Source organism: Danaus plexippus (assembly GCF_018135715.1).
Source record: "Danaus plexippus chromosome 29 unlocalized genomic scaffold, MEX_DaPlex mxdp_36, whole genome shotgun sequence".
NCBI classification, from domain to species: Eukaryota; Metazoa; Arthropoda; class Insecta; order Lepidoptera; family Nymphalidae; genus Danaus; species Danaus plexippus.
Window position 1 is genome coordinate 278911 of NW_026869857.1, and position 15562 is coordinate 294472.

At 36.3% G+C, this 15562-nt stretch overlaps 2 protein-coding genes across 9 annotated transcripts in view; one reads left to right on the plus strand and one right to left on the minus strand.

Annotated features, from left to right (window-relative positions):
* Positions 1-950: 950 nt before the first annotated feature.
* Positions 951-3260, minus strand: LOC116776917 (U4/U6.U5 small nuclear ribonucleoprotein 27 kDa protein). Its single transcript, XM_032670219.2, has 2 exons — positions 3169-3260; positions 951-3082 (listed from the first exon to the last, which is right to left on the minus strand). Exon 2 carries the CDS (start codon positions 3075-3077, stop codon positions 2625-2627), a length of 453 nt encoding a protein of 150 aa, XP_032526110.1. The 5' UTR covers positions 3078-3082; positions 3169-3260; the 3' UTR covers positions 951-2624.
* A 382-nt stretch (positions 3261-3642) lies between these two features.
* Positions 3643-15562, plus strand: part of LOC116776874 (protein hu-li tai shao) — a 32082-nt gene continuing 20162 nt past the window's right edge. For 7 of the 8 annotated variants that reach the window (XM_032670156.2, XM_032670158.2, XM_061529092.1 and 4 more), the window contains exon 1: positions 3649-3949. The gene's annotated coding sequence lies outside the window, so the exon portion shown is untranslated. Of the gene's footprint in view, positions 3950-15562 lie in introns of all 8 variants that reach the window. The other variant, XM_061529095.1, reaches the window with a different exon arrangement.

The following is a 15562-nucleotide window of genomic DNA, read 5'->3' on the forward strand; positions in this document are numbered from 1 at the left end:
AGAGGGACCCTCAATGTGCAAGGTCAATGCCAACCCCGAATATAACTATCGGGTTGTGACATAATAGGTAATTGCTGTCGGTACTACATCTCCCAGCTGCGTTCCTTTACAAATGGATCCAGTTTCAAAAGTTCCATCCAAAAATATAATACGTTTTTAAATATTGTTTAAACACAAAACCTACAGTATTGCAGTTAATGTAATCTCCGTGTCATATATTTTTGGGACGATCTAATAATGTAGATTTTACATCAGAATAACATAAAACATTAATACCATAATAATGTATAATAATACTCCTTGTAATTCCCCTAAATTCGTGCTAAAAGATTTACATTTTGTATAAAATCTCTTGACACACGAAAAGTTTATTTTTAGACCTAATTCCTCTCCAAACACAATCCTGACGAGTCTCGGCTCGTGTGATGACTCTAACACTTGACAATACGTTAAAGTTTTTAAAACTATCTTCCTTAATCTGTAAGGTTTATAATCTCAGTAGATTTAAACTATTTTTAATTATTTGTAAGTTTTTTTTATCTGTTATTGTAAACACATTGTCTTCCTCAATAATAAGTTACTCAAATCTATTTATCTGTATTGAGATATCTATTTTGTTTAATTTTATTTAATTTAATATACCTTTTTATTAATAAACTATTCCGAATCTGAACCAATTTGAATGAGACGAAGAATAAGTCCTTCAACATTACGGTAGGCTCTCATATATAGTATAGTCTTGCAAAATGTACTGAGTCTTATCACTCATAAACACTAAATACTTTTTCATTTTATTGTATTCATATGTTATCTTTAAAAATATTACATTTTATGTTAAGCTTGTACTACATTAGGCAGCATTATTTCAAGATGGTAACATTAGATTAGTTGAAGTGTTGCCATAAAAAAATATATTCAGAAGGGGTTTATGTGTAAATGAAAGATAATAGTCCAAATCATTTTTTTATTTAATTTGTAAACCTTGGAATTCTGTCCGAATGAGGATCACAATTGTACAATATAAGTATACAGTGGGAAATAAGTTTGAAAAATTCCATTCGGCAACGTTTTAACTTAACTAAACAATATTTTATATATATATATATATATCAATTACAAATTTCAAATAAAATTCTCAGTTACAAAAACAAAACATTTCTTTTTCCATCCAAGGCTGTTCACGTAGATTCGTGCTCGCAAATAAATTAAAAAAAAAAAACTTTATTATTACCAAAAGTACATTATCGTGGTATTTACATGTGGGAATGAATCGCAAAGATTCTTCATTAAAATTTATATAAAAAAAAAAATTTAGTACCGCATCTGCTGGAGTACATTTATGGTACGTTATTATAATCAATAATTTTGGTTGTTTTTTTTATTAAAGTTTGCATTCAGAGTGAACGCCATTACGGGCATTTATTATCAGTCTTGTAGCTTCTGATGCTAAATTCTTATTTAATGTATTTAACCAATCGGTTGGATCCAAAGCTGTGAGGGACAATTTGTAATTTTGATACACAGGATTCATTCTATGTGGTGCGAGTGGTGTGACAAGTCAGCCGGAGTCGGTTTGGGCTGATCGTTGCTGAGACCCCCCGCGCTACGCTCATTACTTAAAAAAATATCACATTCAAGCAACATTTGTATATTATAAAGGCGGCCGAGTCGGACCTTGGTCTCCGGTCACATGTAAATAATGCCGGATAGGTGTAAAACAATTTTTGGTCACCGGAGACCAAACCGATCACGGCCTGGCTATTGTAAATGTGGAGGATGAGGGGTTAAGGGGGGGTGTATAGTGTATAAATATAACTATGTGTGCGGAGCGCGGGCAACGTTCAACGTGGGTACAGCTCAGTCTTATTGCACGACTACCAAGTTGGCTAGCTCTTTGAATCGACTGGGATGTGCGGTGGTCCATACTTGATAAATAACATGGACATCACAGGTCGGTGAGTTTCTGTAAGATGGGTTTCAGGTATCCAACTTGATAAGCCACTATCATCAGGCCCAGATCGACTCCTGTTGACTTCTTGGTGCGCTGAGCGCTATACTGGACCCGCGCGGGCGTGGCGCGCGAGCACTGAGGTAACCGGACTTATGCTAACTTAACTAAATCCTGCCACAAACCGACGGTAACTTTAAGCCGAGGGAGTACTGGTGGAGTGCATCTGTGTTGCAAATAACATCACGTACTGCCAGATAGCAGTTCAGGTTTGTATGTCAATTTATATATACAAATGCGTTTGTGGCAGAATATTAATTAATATCCGAGCGTCGGTTGCAACATTGTCTTGAGATGTGAGGGTTTTGATGTTAATATTTACATCATTGATATTGCAGCCGGCGCTCGATTGTGTCATTAACGCAATATTGAAAAGTGTAACACTTAATGCTAAGTAAAAAATGGCTTCAAAGATTGCCTTCATATAGTTTTACTTCTTATTGGAGTCACAGACGTGATTGTGTACCAGTTTTGGTGCCCGAAGAAAGGTTTTAAAAGATATTTCTGTTACTGGATTGTTCTGGAAGTGTTGACATACGAAGACAAGCTTTAAACACCAGTATCACATTACATGCGACCCTGCAGGCCTAACAGACGTAGGTTGTGTATTACCGTACTAAGCAACAAAGTCGAGGGGCCTGTTGAAGCCCCCCTTCCTATTCATATACTGTCTGTATTTCCTCTTCAACACCACGTGCACGTCACCCTCTACGTTGCCGTCGACCTTCTTACCTTTGGTGGAGTCGAAGCCGCAGAAGCCCATAACTTTGAGCATTTCTTGTTCCTCGGGGGACTTTCCCTCCAAGTCTGCGGGGGTGACGATAGGCCGCTCGCCGAAGTTTTTCTTCGGCTTCGGGACGAACGATGTGGACGGCGATACTGTCCGCGACCTCCGCCGGCGCGGGGACGGTGAGCGTCTCCTCTCCGGGGAGCGTCGCCGCCGTTCCAAGGATCTTGATCTCGAGCGTGTCCGTTGCCTCCGTCTCTCTCGATCCCTGTCTCTGTCCCGGTCCCTATCCCTCCGATCTCGCCTGTCCTCACGCCGCCGAGGACTCGGCGAGCGACCCATACTAACTGAAATTTTCATACAAATATAACATAAACACTTTAATTTAAAACAATATTAATTTAAATTATTGTCAAAAGTTTTTAATAGTTACCTTAATATCAAGACAGTTTCAATTTTGTAAAAAAACATAAAATAAAACAGTAACACACAACCTAAACGATCGCCATTTTAGAAATGAGTGACGGTCTGACGGATCTTCCACTGACGGCGCTAGTAGCGTTACGCGCCTTGGCGTTTCGTCCTACGCAAAACTCTGTATATATTTTTAAGTGTGTTTCATATATTTATTTTTAATTAAATAACTATAGTGGGTGATATACAGTAAATTTTATGTAAAATTCAATTTGACGAAATACTGCATATTTTTTAAGTTTAATCATTTTTCGAAATGTCAAATATATATAAATGTAATTAAACTATATTATAATATTCGTGTCAGTAAATGCAAATACTATCAAAAATATTTCTGTTACACAAAAAAATACATGTATTTCCATAATACCATTGACCGCATTTTACACCTAGTAACACTGAAGAACATCACGCCATCTGGTGTTAAGAGTAATCATCGTTTTTAACGACAGCCGACGCCAGCGACGCGGTCGCCGCGGTGCCGAATCGAAACTCCGACATCGATTTACGGAAGCAGTGTGAGCAGACGGTCCACTAACACGAACGAATATAAAATAAAGTTAATGCGTTATGTCTGTGGTGTTGGTGCTTTAAGAGGAGGAGAACATTATTTTATGTGTCCGTTAGCAATATTATGCCGTGAGTGTGCTTAGTGTAAGTTAATTTACATTGCTACGCTATAGTGAAGTGATCTTGTGCCGTGACAAAATTCGAATTATCATCTCTTGGAAGCGATACCGGTGAGTAGAGCTCGTATTTGACTTTAAATACCGTGTATAAATCTTTGTTCTTATAAGATCGTAACATTACGATTGCTGTAACTATCACTTCAAGATCTGGGTGTGGTTTAGACGCTCGTAATGTTGGAGATCAAATTGGGTCGTTTTTTTTAGCCCGAACGCTGTATAATGACTCAAGTCGCCGTATTTCTGGACTATTGACGCTTGCCGCGATTACATAGACTTTTCCGAAATCCTTCCGTCATTTAAGTGTAATATTTTTCAAGGATGATATTAATAAAATCAATTCTGTTTCATAGTTATCGTATTACGAGAGCTGTGATGGTATTTCAGTGTTATTTAGTGCTATATATTGGGCGTGACATAATTTCAATTGCTTGTTATCTTGAATGGACCTATGATGTCACCGGTAGGGCGCGGATGGCCAAGTAACCCAGCCGATTTGTGGAGTCTACAATTCACTCGCCCTGCCGTTCAGTATTTCCAACTCGGCCGGGTTGGAGTCGCTGTGTAATCTTTCGTACAAACATCGATTCGACCGAGGCCGAGTCATTGTTTGATCTTATAATCAATTGCTTCATCAAATACCATTTATCTATACTTAGTAATTACATTATTACGAGTGTCTCACGTATTCTTTGTTACACAAATATTTTTATCACTAGGGAATGTCCGCAACTCCGTCCGCCTTTTTTTATATTGACGATATAATATTACGTGAAGTAAAGTGATTATAAAGGTTGTTAGTTCTCGAAACATAAATAACTTTATATCAAATGAAGATATTAAAATGTTTAGATAAGACATAAGTAAAAAATATATTGAATTATTTTCATAAATACAATAAGTGACTTCTAGCCTATTATATGTATAAGTGATTACTTTTGTTCACTGATTTATCTACCCATTGTTATATATATATTAAACATTGTAGTATTAAAGTATAGCTAACAAATATCATAACATAGTCATTACCAAGTTATTTCTGAGTTAGAGACGTAACTTCTCATCGTTCCATGGATTCACCGTGCCTGTGCCGGGTCCATCGTTGCAGGGAGGGGAGCTTCGACAGTGCCTGGGACTAAACCAGGTGTAAGTTTAAGGGGCCCCTATCTCACACGTTAAACTCTCACCTCCACCGTCCAAGCTCCTCTCTCTACCAAACCAAATTCGGGACCTGCTAGGAAGGGCTTCGAAGTCCATCCTAAGAATGAGAATAATACGGAGCACACTTCATACACATGATGTTATTAATTAAAAAAATTGCATAAGACAATTCTCCTATAAATATTAATGTGATATTTTTATTAATAAAATGTCTGTCAGCTTTCTCTATATTTTATATTATATAGACATATGTTTAACTATGTTACAAAATATACACCTCGTATATATTTTATTATGCATAAACATTATCACAGCATCTGCTTTCCAGTTCATTTGTGGTGCATGTAGTGTTGTGTTTGTTATAATAACTTTGTTATTTGAGCCTAATATATAAATTTCAATTATTCTTAACTAACTAAAGCATGTGGATTTGTTTGCATCATATAAAAGTTACTATAGTTTCGTTATATATGGCCTTCTAGAGTGTTGAGTTTGCACGCACACACAGATACATATATATATATATATATATATTTATAATAAATAAGGTAAAATTTTACATTCATTTCCATAAAGTATTTTTTTTTTTAAAAAACACAATAATAGTTATTACTTCTTGCGACACTGTCATTAATTTTTTTGTGTCATAGAGATAGAAAGATCGGAATTTGCTTGCAATAAAATATATACTTTAGGTATAGTCAGTATCGGTAATTTCTGAAGCGTAAAGATTCTCTATTAATAGGTTTTTTGATACAAATATTATCCATTTCAATATGCCAGGACTATAGTTACATTCACACAATAGTATTCCTAATTAAATCTCTTCATTCTAGACTAGAATCTAGACTGATGTATTTATAAGTCTAGTCAGACTGAGTTGTATCGTAACATACTTGACCCACATAGCTATATATTATATATATATGTATATATATTAAATGCAAGTAAGGTTTGTAAAAGTGACTCTCGCCTTATATGACATATATCTAACATACAAAATCAATATTTATCATATATATGTATATATATATATATAATTTCAGTAAAAAAAAACAATCGGTTTTAATGTAAATTTGTGTTGAAAGTATCGAACGATGAATTCGGCTGTATCGAAAGCAAAAAATTATCTGCGTATTTTTATGTTTTTAATTAAAAAAAAAGAAATCGGCTTGACCGATTTTGATAATAATATTATCAGCCACCACAGGTATATATAAATTAAAAAAAATATAGTTTTTTGAAGGTGTTAATTTATAAAATACGGTATATTTCAACAAGCTAGTGCTGTGCACATATTTATTATATTACCGATTCGTAACACTTGATTGATTACCGGTTATTTTGATTTAGGAGGTCGATGACACTATGTTTCTGATAGATTTGCATTTTATACGCCATCGATATAGATTCAATCAATCGTTGAATATTTTTCATATTGATTCGTAGCTTCACCCTTAATACGAGTTTGCAACGTCACATACGGAAAGTCTAAACGTTAAATAATGATATTAATGTTTATAAATGGGAGACTGAAAACTGTCCGTGTGTAGTGTGATACCAATTGATATGAAAGTAAGGTTTTCGGATACTGCCCTTTTTTTACTTCTGTCGTGATAGTTGACAGACACTCTCTTCTCGTCTGTTCTTCTGTGGGAATCTTTGGGATAATGTAGATATAAAATAATAAAAAATACGCAGTATACGAAAAGGCTTAGTTTTAGATAAATGACACGCGAAAATCTTCGAAATAATTTGGGACAAACATTGTTGAGTATTATATCATCCGTCGCTCCTCAGTCCTCTACAAAGTTACGTATCCCGTACCAAAAAACATATATTAGCTGTGATAAACTTTGTTATTCTTTATATTTCTGTCAAACAATAAATAATAAACTAGCTCTCATTCGTGACTCCGTGCATCAAGACTTCGGTATTGTTGTCTGACCGTCAGCGACACGTCACTTGGTCGCGTCTATATACGCAATGTCATCGGGTAGTATACAAGGTTCTATTCCCCGGCGTTTCACGCTCGAAGGTTGTTCCATTAATGGGATATCGGTAATAATATTATTGTAATATTAATTACACGAGTGTATAGTGACTCGTTTTTTATCTGTGCGCGTAGGGTATTCAGTATTGACCATTCCGCGTACGGACTGCTGGACGGGTTTTGATAAAACTTGTGAGATTTAATACGTCACAATAACATACAGTGTATAACGTTTCTCGTGTCTACATTTATTTTCTGTGTGCTCTATTGATATCCTTATTTGATGGAGGCTGAATGTGTAGTGCATCAGGATTTGAAGCTCGTCGTACTGGTAATGAGGCTCAGAGTTCAGACGTACCTCGGTTGGCTATGGGAAGCAAGAGGAAATGGGTGAAATAGATCCCGTTTTTCGACAATATATTATGGTAACGCATATATATGTGTAATATAATAGAAAATCAATGAATTTGCTACGTTTAATCATGTTGTATTTAATAAGACTAATAAATTCGTATATACATCGTGAGACGCGTCGAGACAGCGACGGAACCTGGTATATGATAGGATGATCCGCCTACATTAAATTATTTAACAACAATCCGCAAGTATAAGTGACATGCGAAAGTTTTTGAGGTTTGAGGAACAGACTTGCATACATATAAGTAATGTCTTAAATAAGTACATAAATGTATTATTATATATTTCGTAACATATAATGTTATTTGTGATTTCAAACCCTAGCAGCTAAGACATAAACGCCACAATTGTGATGCTCGTTCATTTGATAACTGATAAGAGGACGTGCACTGATAACGTGATAACACTATCAGTGTATTTGTAAGTTATCATTGAAATTATTACTAATATATATTTATATATATATATATAAGTAAATTTTATACTTTTTAGTCAACCAAGTAACGAGAGTGTCCAGTTTCCTATAGTTTTTTAAATATTTACGAATAAAATACTATAAACTTGTCGTGTGGTGTAGGGATGTCACCCTGTGATAAGCACGCGCACAGTGTGATTGTTTCACTTTTATCACGTGGCTGAGTTACAACATCAGATTAATAGACAGGGTGAACTATGTTCAGACTATCACTGACCAGTCTACGAAACACGGGACCAATAACTAGACTTAATAAAAAGCCCGTACAATATATGTGTTTACACAAATACTACATTGGAGAAGACAGTACTTCATCAGCCTGAAAGCTTAGAATAGATGGTTTTTCCTTGAAGCATTTGATTGTTAAACGAAAAAAATTATATATGTGTGTATAAATATATTTCTACATATGTATATGGAGATATTTTAAAATATAAATACATCAGCAGTTTTCATAGAGTGTGTGTAAACAGCTAGTGCGGTTAGCGTAAACAGAAGCGGGTTTATTTTAGGACGGGCTAAGGGACGCGGAGGCTGGGACCGATGACGTCACACACATAAGAACTCACCAATTAGGCAAAATAATAATTTTATATACAGAGATGAAACCTCTCATCATTCTATGGATTCACCGTGCGTGTGCCGGGTCCATGGCTGCAGGGAGAGCTACAACAGCGCCTGGGACTGGACCAGGTGTAGGTTTAAGGGATCCAAGCTCCTCTCTCCACCTGACCAAATTAATATATATATATATGTTTAAAAGTAAAGAAGTGCCTTACAAGACGGTTATTTTAAAACGTTATGCAAACAACATATATGTACTTATGTATTGACGGACCCGTTCCTGGAACCGGTTCCGCCGGGCCGAGGGCTGCGACACGAGGAGGGGCACGCTGAACGATTTTTGGGCGCTCCGATGTCTTTGTTTTAGCCCACTCTATTTGATTATTGATACATTTATTTCTTATAGACATATAATTTTTTAAATATTTTACAAAATATTCATTAATTTGGATTGTTTTCAAATTAATTTTTATTTTGATTTTACATGTATCTCTAATTAACGTAATGTTAATAATAATAGAAAAATCTATTATATATATATATATAGATTTTTCTATGACAATATATATTTAACAAACACACCACGTTATATGGTAACAAACCATTATATTTGTAAATATCTCTGTAAAAAAGATAAGATAATAAAAAATAAAAAAAAAGATAAATTTTTACAACTCAAAAGATTACTTGATATTTTATCTTTAATATTAAAATAAAGTAAGGGATCGTCTCTACTCGTAAAGATATATTTTTTTTCGTATATTTTTCTTTAAAAAAAAAAGATAAGGTTATGTCTTGGAAAAAGATAACACGTCGTTTAATGTATTTTAAGATAAGCGACGTTACTGAAAATCCTGATGATTTCTCCGAACTAAACTAAGAATATTAACTGTAAAAAGGTTTACGCTAAACGAATGACAAAAATATTAACAAAAAATTAAACTATACTATTAAATAGTTAATTACGTGTACACGTGTATGTTAGTTTATACGATCAGTTTATGAGATTCCAGCGAACACTGTGACAGACGGATGTATACGTATATACGCGGTCGGCGATTACCGTCCTACCGACTCTGAGGAGGAAGCTGGCAATTTGGCTGAGCACGTTTTGATTGATATTAGCATATAAAAATGGTACCGCGTTCCAGTAATGAGTTTTATAGTAGCAGGTAGAGGAGATGGTTTTTTTGAGGAAACTCACTTTATTGACTGATACATATAACGCGAATGTGGACACTTAGTATCGATATACGCAGCACGAGTACCATAAGTTGGTATCGCTACTACACACGCAGCGTTTCACGTTTTCATCAACCTACGTTAATACTACGTGACAAGATGTTTAATGAAAAACTTGTAACGCTTAATGTAGTGACGATGCGCGCTAGTGGTAAACATTTACTGCAAACGGACAGTTTAACAGTTTCTCTTTGGTACTAAGCGGCGTATCTAGGTGTAAGTTTGTATTGTGTAGGTCTGTGGCTGATAGGACGTGATGTGATCATTGGTACAATGAGGTGATGATGTCAGCGCGGGGGAAATCATTTAACAACGGTCCAAGGTTCGATTCCCGGGAACTGATTTACTCTGTGGCCTTCACAGTCTGTGTCTTATTGAATGACGAGACGGAAAACGTCTCGTCTGTGGTTCAAAGTTCCCAACTCCCACTAAGGATGATGATGACTTTATATTTACGAGGAGATTGTTTTCTCCTTGATAGCAATGGGGTTAATGAAATACGAGTTGATAAACGCGGCTTCGTCTTGCTAAACTATTTGACCTATTAAAAATATAAATATCTTTAACATACGAGTTTAAAATAATTCTTATAAGTACGTTTTTTAAGTATGTATTACCAATGTAAGGGTCGGGCGTCGATAATCGAACCTGCTACCCGATAGATAATGATTAAAGATGGCGGCGGACAATGGTTGTGACGTCACGGGTTCAATGACCCACACATATAGCTTTTTGTGAGCTTTATAGGGACGTACGCGTGGTTTATGATGATATTTGTATTTCGGTTTGTCTGTAACAAAAATGTATAACTTAATTATATACATCTTGTTATATATATATATATATATATACACACAGTTTTTTAAATATATCTACATGTATAGGTATATATATAACATAATGAAAGTTTTTTTGCAAAATTAATGTATACACCTTATATATAACAATAGGAAAATGTTAAAATCTTTGTACATTCCGCCGTAACACTGAACTGCTGGATCGTTTATGATGAGACTATTGAATATAGACAGATAATAACGAGTAACTCGGGTTACTTTTATTTTAGTAATATAATTTATTCCTCAATACATATAACACAATATAAGGACTGGCTCGCGAGCGCAGTCGCGTGTGCACCTAGCGTATATGTAGCGGTGACGTCACGAGCACATTACTATCATTGCCTGAATTAGGCTAAGGTCAATGTGGCTAATGATGTCATGGTTCGGGTCCTCTCAATGTGATCCAGCGGACCATATAGCCTGGTTTCCATGCAGCTTTCAGATCAGACTGGGTGTGACGTCACCAACATCCATTACATACAATATGGTAGGTACTTATGATATTTTGACCCATCTATTTAATCACCTTATATAAGCTATCAAAAAATTCTTTAATGTTAATGACAGCACAACACGCGATATCACCGCCGCGCCGGCTCGTCGCCTGTTCCCCCTTACCCTGACCCCTGCCCCCCCGTCCCCCGCCCCCCTCTCCGTTACCCCAATTGTCACTTTCCTGTCGCCAGCGGATCAGCTCGCGGTGCGCCGTCACGCGTTTATATAAATATTATGTCAAGGTGGTCACCAGCGGACTTCCGCTGTGAGGATATTCTGATTGAATAACTGTCCCACGTGAGACTCAATTTATATACACTAGTCTCTGCCGGCGGATTCGTCTACGTGACGTTAGAGGTGATCTCACTATATATATTAGCTAATCAACCGCTATGCCAGTGACACTACCCCGTGTTTCGGGATTTGTTACGTCACACGTCCTGTCCTGATGTCTGTGCTACGTTATTTTAAAGAGTCACTAAAATCCTTTCAGTGGATCCTCACAAATTTTGAAATTGATAAATTTATTAGTAGGTACGGCCATATATCGACATTTCCTCAATACTTTAAGTATTCTTTTTGTTTAATAACTAAGTGCAAGTTCAAAATCTGAGTGTCAGATGTCCTTTATCCTTAATACGAGTCTCGAATCGCAGAACTCCATACGTACAGTATGAACGTCCACATCCACAAGTGTACACAAGTTTTTGATTTGTACAAAAATATATTTATATAATGTGTTGTGGTAGGGTCAATAGTTTTTATGTGTGTGTGTTGTTTGTTACGAGCGAAATCGTTAACATAAAAGATAGAATTATTTGTGATGTTTAGTGGGAAGCGTTCGTAATCGCTTAACCAAACATGACTACCGTTAGTACGAGATTGAATCGACGAACTAAATACTTACGGTTTGAAAGTCTGTTACATGTCATCGTCGTTGCTATGAATAAAAAACCAGAGGACTGTCAGTGTATAGTCACACGATCCGAACTTTGAGTGAGCTTAATGACGGATTAATTAAAGAAAGTGAAAATAAAACGGATGTGGTATGTGCGTTTAGGAGATGGGTTGTTCGTGTACCAGGTGACATACATACATACATATATATATAGTGTTTAGATATAAATTTCTTGTCTTGGGCCTTTCATTTGATAAAGCTAGAGTAATAATAGTTCAAGGGGAAAATGTACGTATTAGATAATATTATCCCTTTCCTATTAAGTTGTCGATGTTTTAAAGAGCGGGCAGAGTGCGGACGGCAGCCAGTTTATGCTGTTGAAGTGTGTGGTCACGTGACTTGAAATGTCGTAACCATGTCGCAGCGGGCGCGTGGCGTGAGTCATGGTTCGTTGGCCGGGACCCGCCAGCCTCCTGTGAAGCCTTCGTTTATATATTGATAATTAAATATTGAAAATGGCGTCACATCACTTAACAATATGTCGGATATTGTAATGTTTAGGAGTATTTCACTTATAATGCAGACATACATCCTTACATGATTATCAAAATTTGACTTGCTTTTCTTTTCGCGATTTTAAGTTTATTCAGACACATACCTTTATAAATGTCCCACTTTTTTAATATCTAAGTCCCACTGATAATAAATAGTGACGGGTTGTAAGGTTGTGGCTGCATCGATGTTTGTCGCTGTTTGACGGGATAAATGCTGGACGGAATTCGATGAAACTTTTCCCTAGTGTAGCTTAGATATAGGAATAGGGCATAGAGATAATATATCACGTAATTCCGTGCAGTTACTTGGGGAATGTCACTACACTTAGATAGTGTATCAAGTCATGTGACCCGCACTACACGTAGCTTACGGTCGGTTCACATATGCTTATATAAAGCAGACTTATTTCTTTCTCTGAGTCAATTTCTTAAGTTCACGGGGACGAAGTCGGGGGCACAAGATAGTATATATGTATATGAAGTATAGTAACTCTTGGTTACCATACAAGGAGCCGTCTGCCGACTGAGTGAGTCACTCCACTAATTGCGGTAATTGCTTAAATTTCGACCATGAATAGACCGTTTGTTGTGAAATCTCAGCGGATAACCTTTCAATGTGCGCCTGACGCGTTGCTGTTTCTTAAGATTTTATGATATGACGCAAGATGTTACATCAATATTAGTTTAGCAAATTTTTAAACATTCATAACGTGTAATGAACTGAGACTTTCGCGGGTATTCATTTAAATGAGGCTAATATTTTCTGATTACTACCCGTATTTTATTATTATCAAAGACTACATACTCCCGACGTTTTGGTTACTTTCACATCTCGTCTCTACGTGATCACGGTCGCCGCTAAGTAACGGAAACGTCGGGAGTGTGTAGTCTTTGATAATAAAATACGCGTAGTAATCAGAAAATATTAGTTTGATTTAAATTCGTAATGTGTGTGTGTATGTTGTTGATGGTTTTTGAAGTCGCGGGGTCGCGTGATGTCTGTCGGTCGTTGAACCCACATCGATCGTGTTTGTGACTCCTGGTTCGCCCTGGCTGGTGAGGGTTTGGTGTTCTGTATGGCACATCTACCTGAACATGGCAGTTCTTCGTTCAAATTGAATATTATTTTGGTAGCCCCAGCTTTTCCAGCAGTTAACGATCCATGGTGCATTGCTAGTTTCTACCACCAGTCCCAGCATATGAAAATACTGTCTATGTTTTTTATATACGATTTGGATATCATCGGACTTAAATTCTAAGATTGCGTTTTGTTACATCTGTTTGTATGAGTTTATTAATTTTTAGAACTAACTGATCTTTGTTTTGTAATAAATAAACTAAGTGCAAACCTCGTATCCGCTCCGCTTGTTATTAAAATGATAATCCGCTCCGCTTGTGTATTATAAATACATCCTTAAATGTGGAAACCACAAAAATATGCCGGTCGCAAGCCGCAAGCGTGGTTGGTAGCGAGCGACTGTACACTCATTTAGATCGGAACAAAAGAAAATGGCGGACGGGTCGCGTTTTGACTGTACTCTACAGGCTTTCTCTTTACCTTTATCTTATCTTATCTTTATCTTAAATCATAATCATATTTTTTATTTCTTAACGACCGTTCCTTTTCCCGGTATTCAATATATATATTATTGATTTTGTTCAAGTTAATAACTGTTATAAAAATACAAGAACCTTTCCCGCGACTCTTTCCGTCGGACTAATATTTACATAAGCTATTATGTGTATTAGTGAATGTGTTTGTCCGTCTGTGTGCTCACAACGATTTTTATCGATAACACCGTGATGACGTTTTCTGAAATGAGTTCATGTACTGTTCGATAATTAACAAACACACATACATATGTTTTTTTGTATCTATAAAATAGTATAATTTAAAATAATAGAATACATATATAACAGTAATTAAAAGAAATGTCCTGACTTTCATCAGCTGGGTAATATACATTGATAGAAAAAGCCGTGGAAAAAAAATATTACTTCCAGTCTGATGGGCTCTAAGCGGGTCTAGATTTACATTTCAATCTAGACCCCCAAGGTTCATGAGTGGGGGGTGGGGGTCGCCAGGGGCCGGAACGCCCCGTCATTAAGCACCCCCCACGAAATAACCGCGGATCTGAAATCATTAAAACATCCCCATCGGTACCGACGAGTCCTTCACTCGGGGGATGATGGCGTGTTTTGCGTGTAGTTTTTCATTGGAGTGCCCTCGGATGACGCGGAGTGGATGTAGGTTTGTTTGTTACGAACTCTCGCTATAGCTCGTTAGTTTTAACGCGGTAATTGAAATTCATATTGACAATACAGTAGTAAAAATTTCACAGACATAGTCTGGATTCCAACTAGTTCGATACAGATATGTTTCTAGGGATCTATATTAGGGAAATATATTTTTTATATAAATCTTAGTTATTTATTCAGTATGTCCCTATCAGTGCGTAGTGGCTTTCGTGTCAGAATCCCTCGTTGGCGAGACGCCAGCGCGCGTTGAGATGGTAGTCGTCAGCATCTTTTTTTTGTCTCTCTTGATCAGCTTATCAGCGCTGCGCTATTTATATAATCTATTCATAAGGATTTTTTCTATGGACATTTTTTATGAATTCTATATAGACTTTGGTCGTTCTCAGGATATTTGTTGAAAATAACTAAACTGCCTCGTATGATGATTTTGACATATCTTTAATACAACGTTAGTCCATCCATATATATATATAGACTAAGTTTAACAGACATGTTCAACAAATATTTATTAACCAATACAATGTATATGTTATTTATATATTGCTACGACAGCGTTTCATGCCCGCGAATAACCACCACATCCTTAAAATGACCCCTCAGGGTCGACTTCCTGGAACAGCAGACACGACCGCACCGACCCTCTCGCTCGCTATGGGAGTGGACGAGAACTTTATTAGCATCAAAGATCGCGTTCATTAAAATTAAATAAAATAATATTGAGATATAATCTACATTTATTTTCTAACTTAGTTAATAATCGTAGTAAC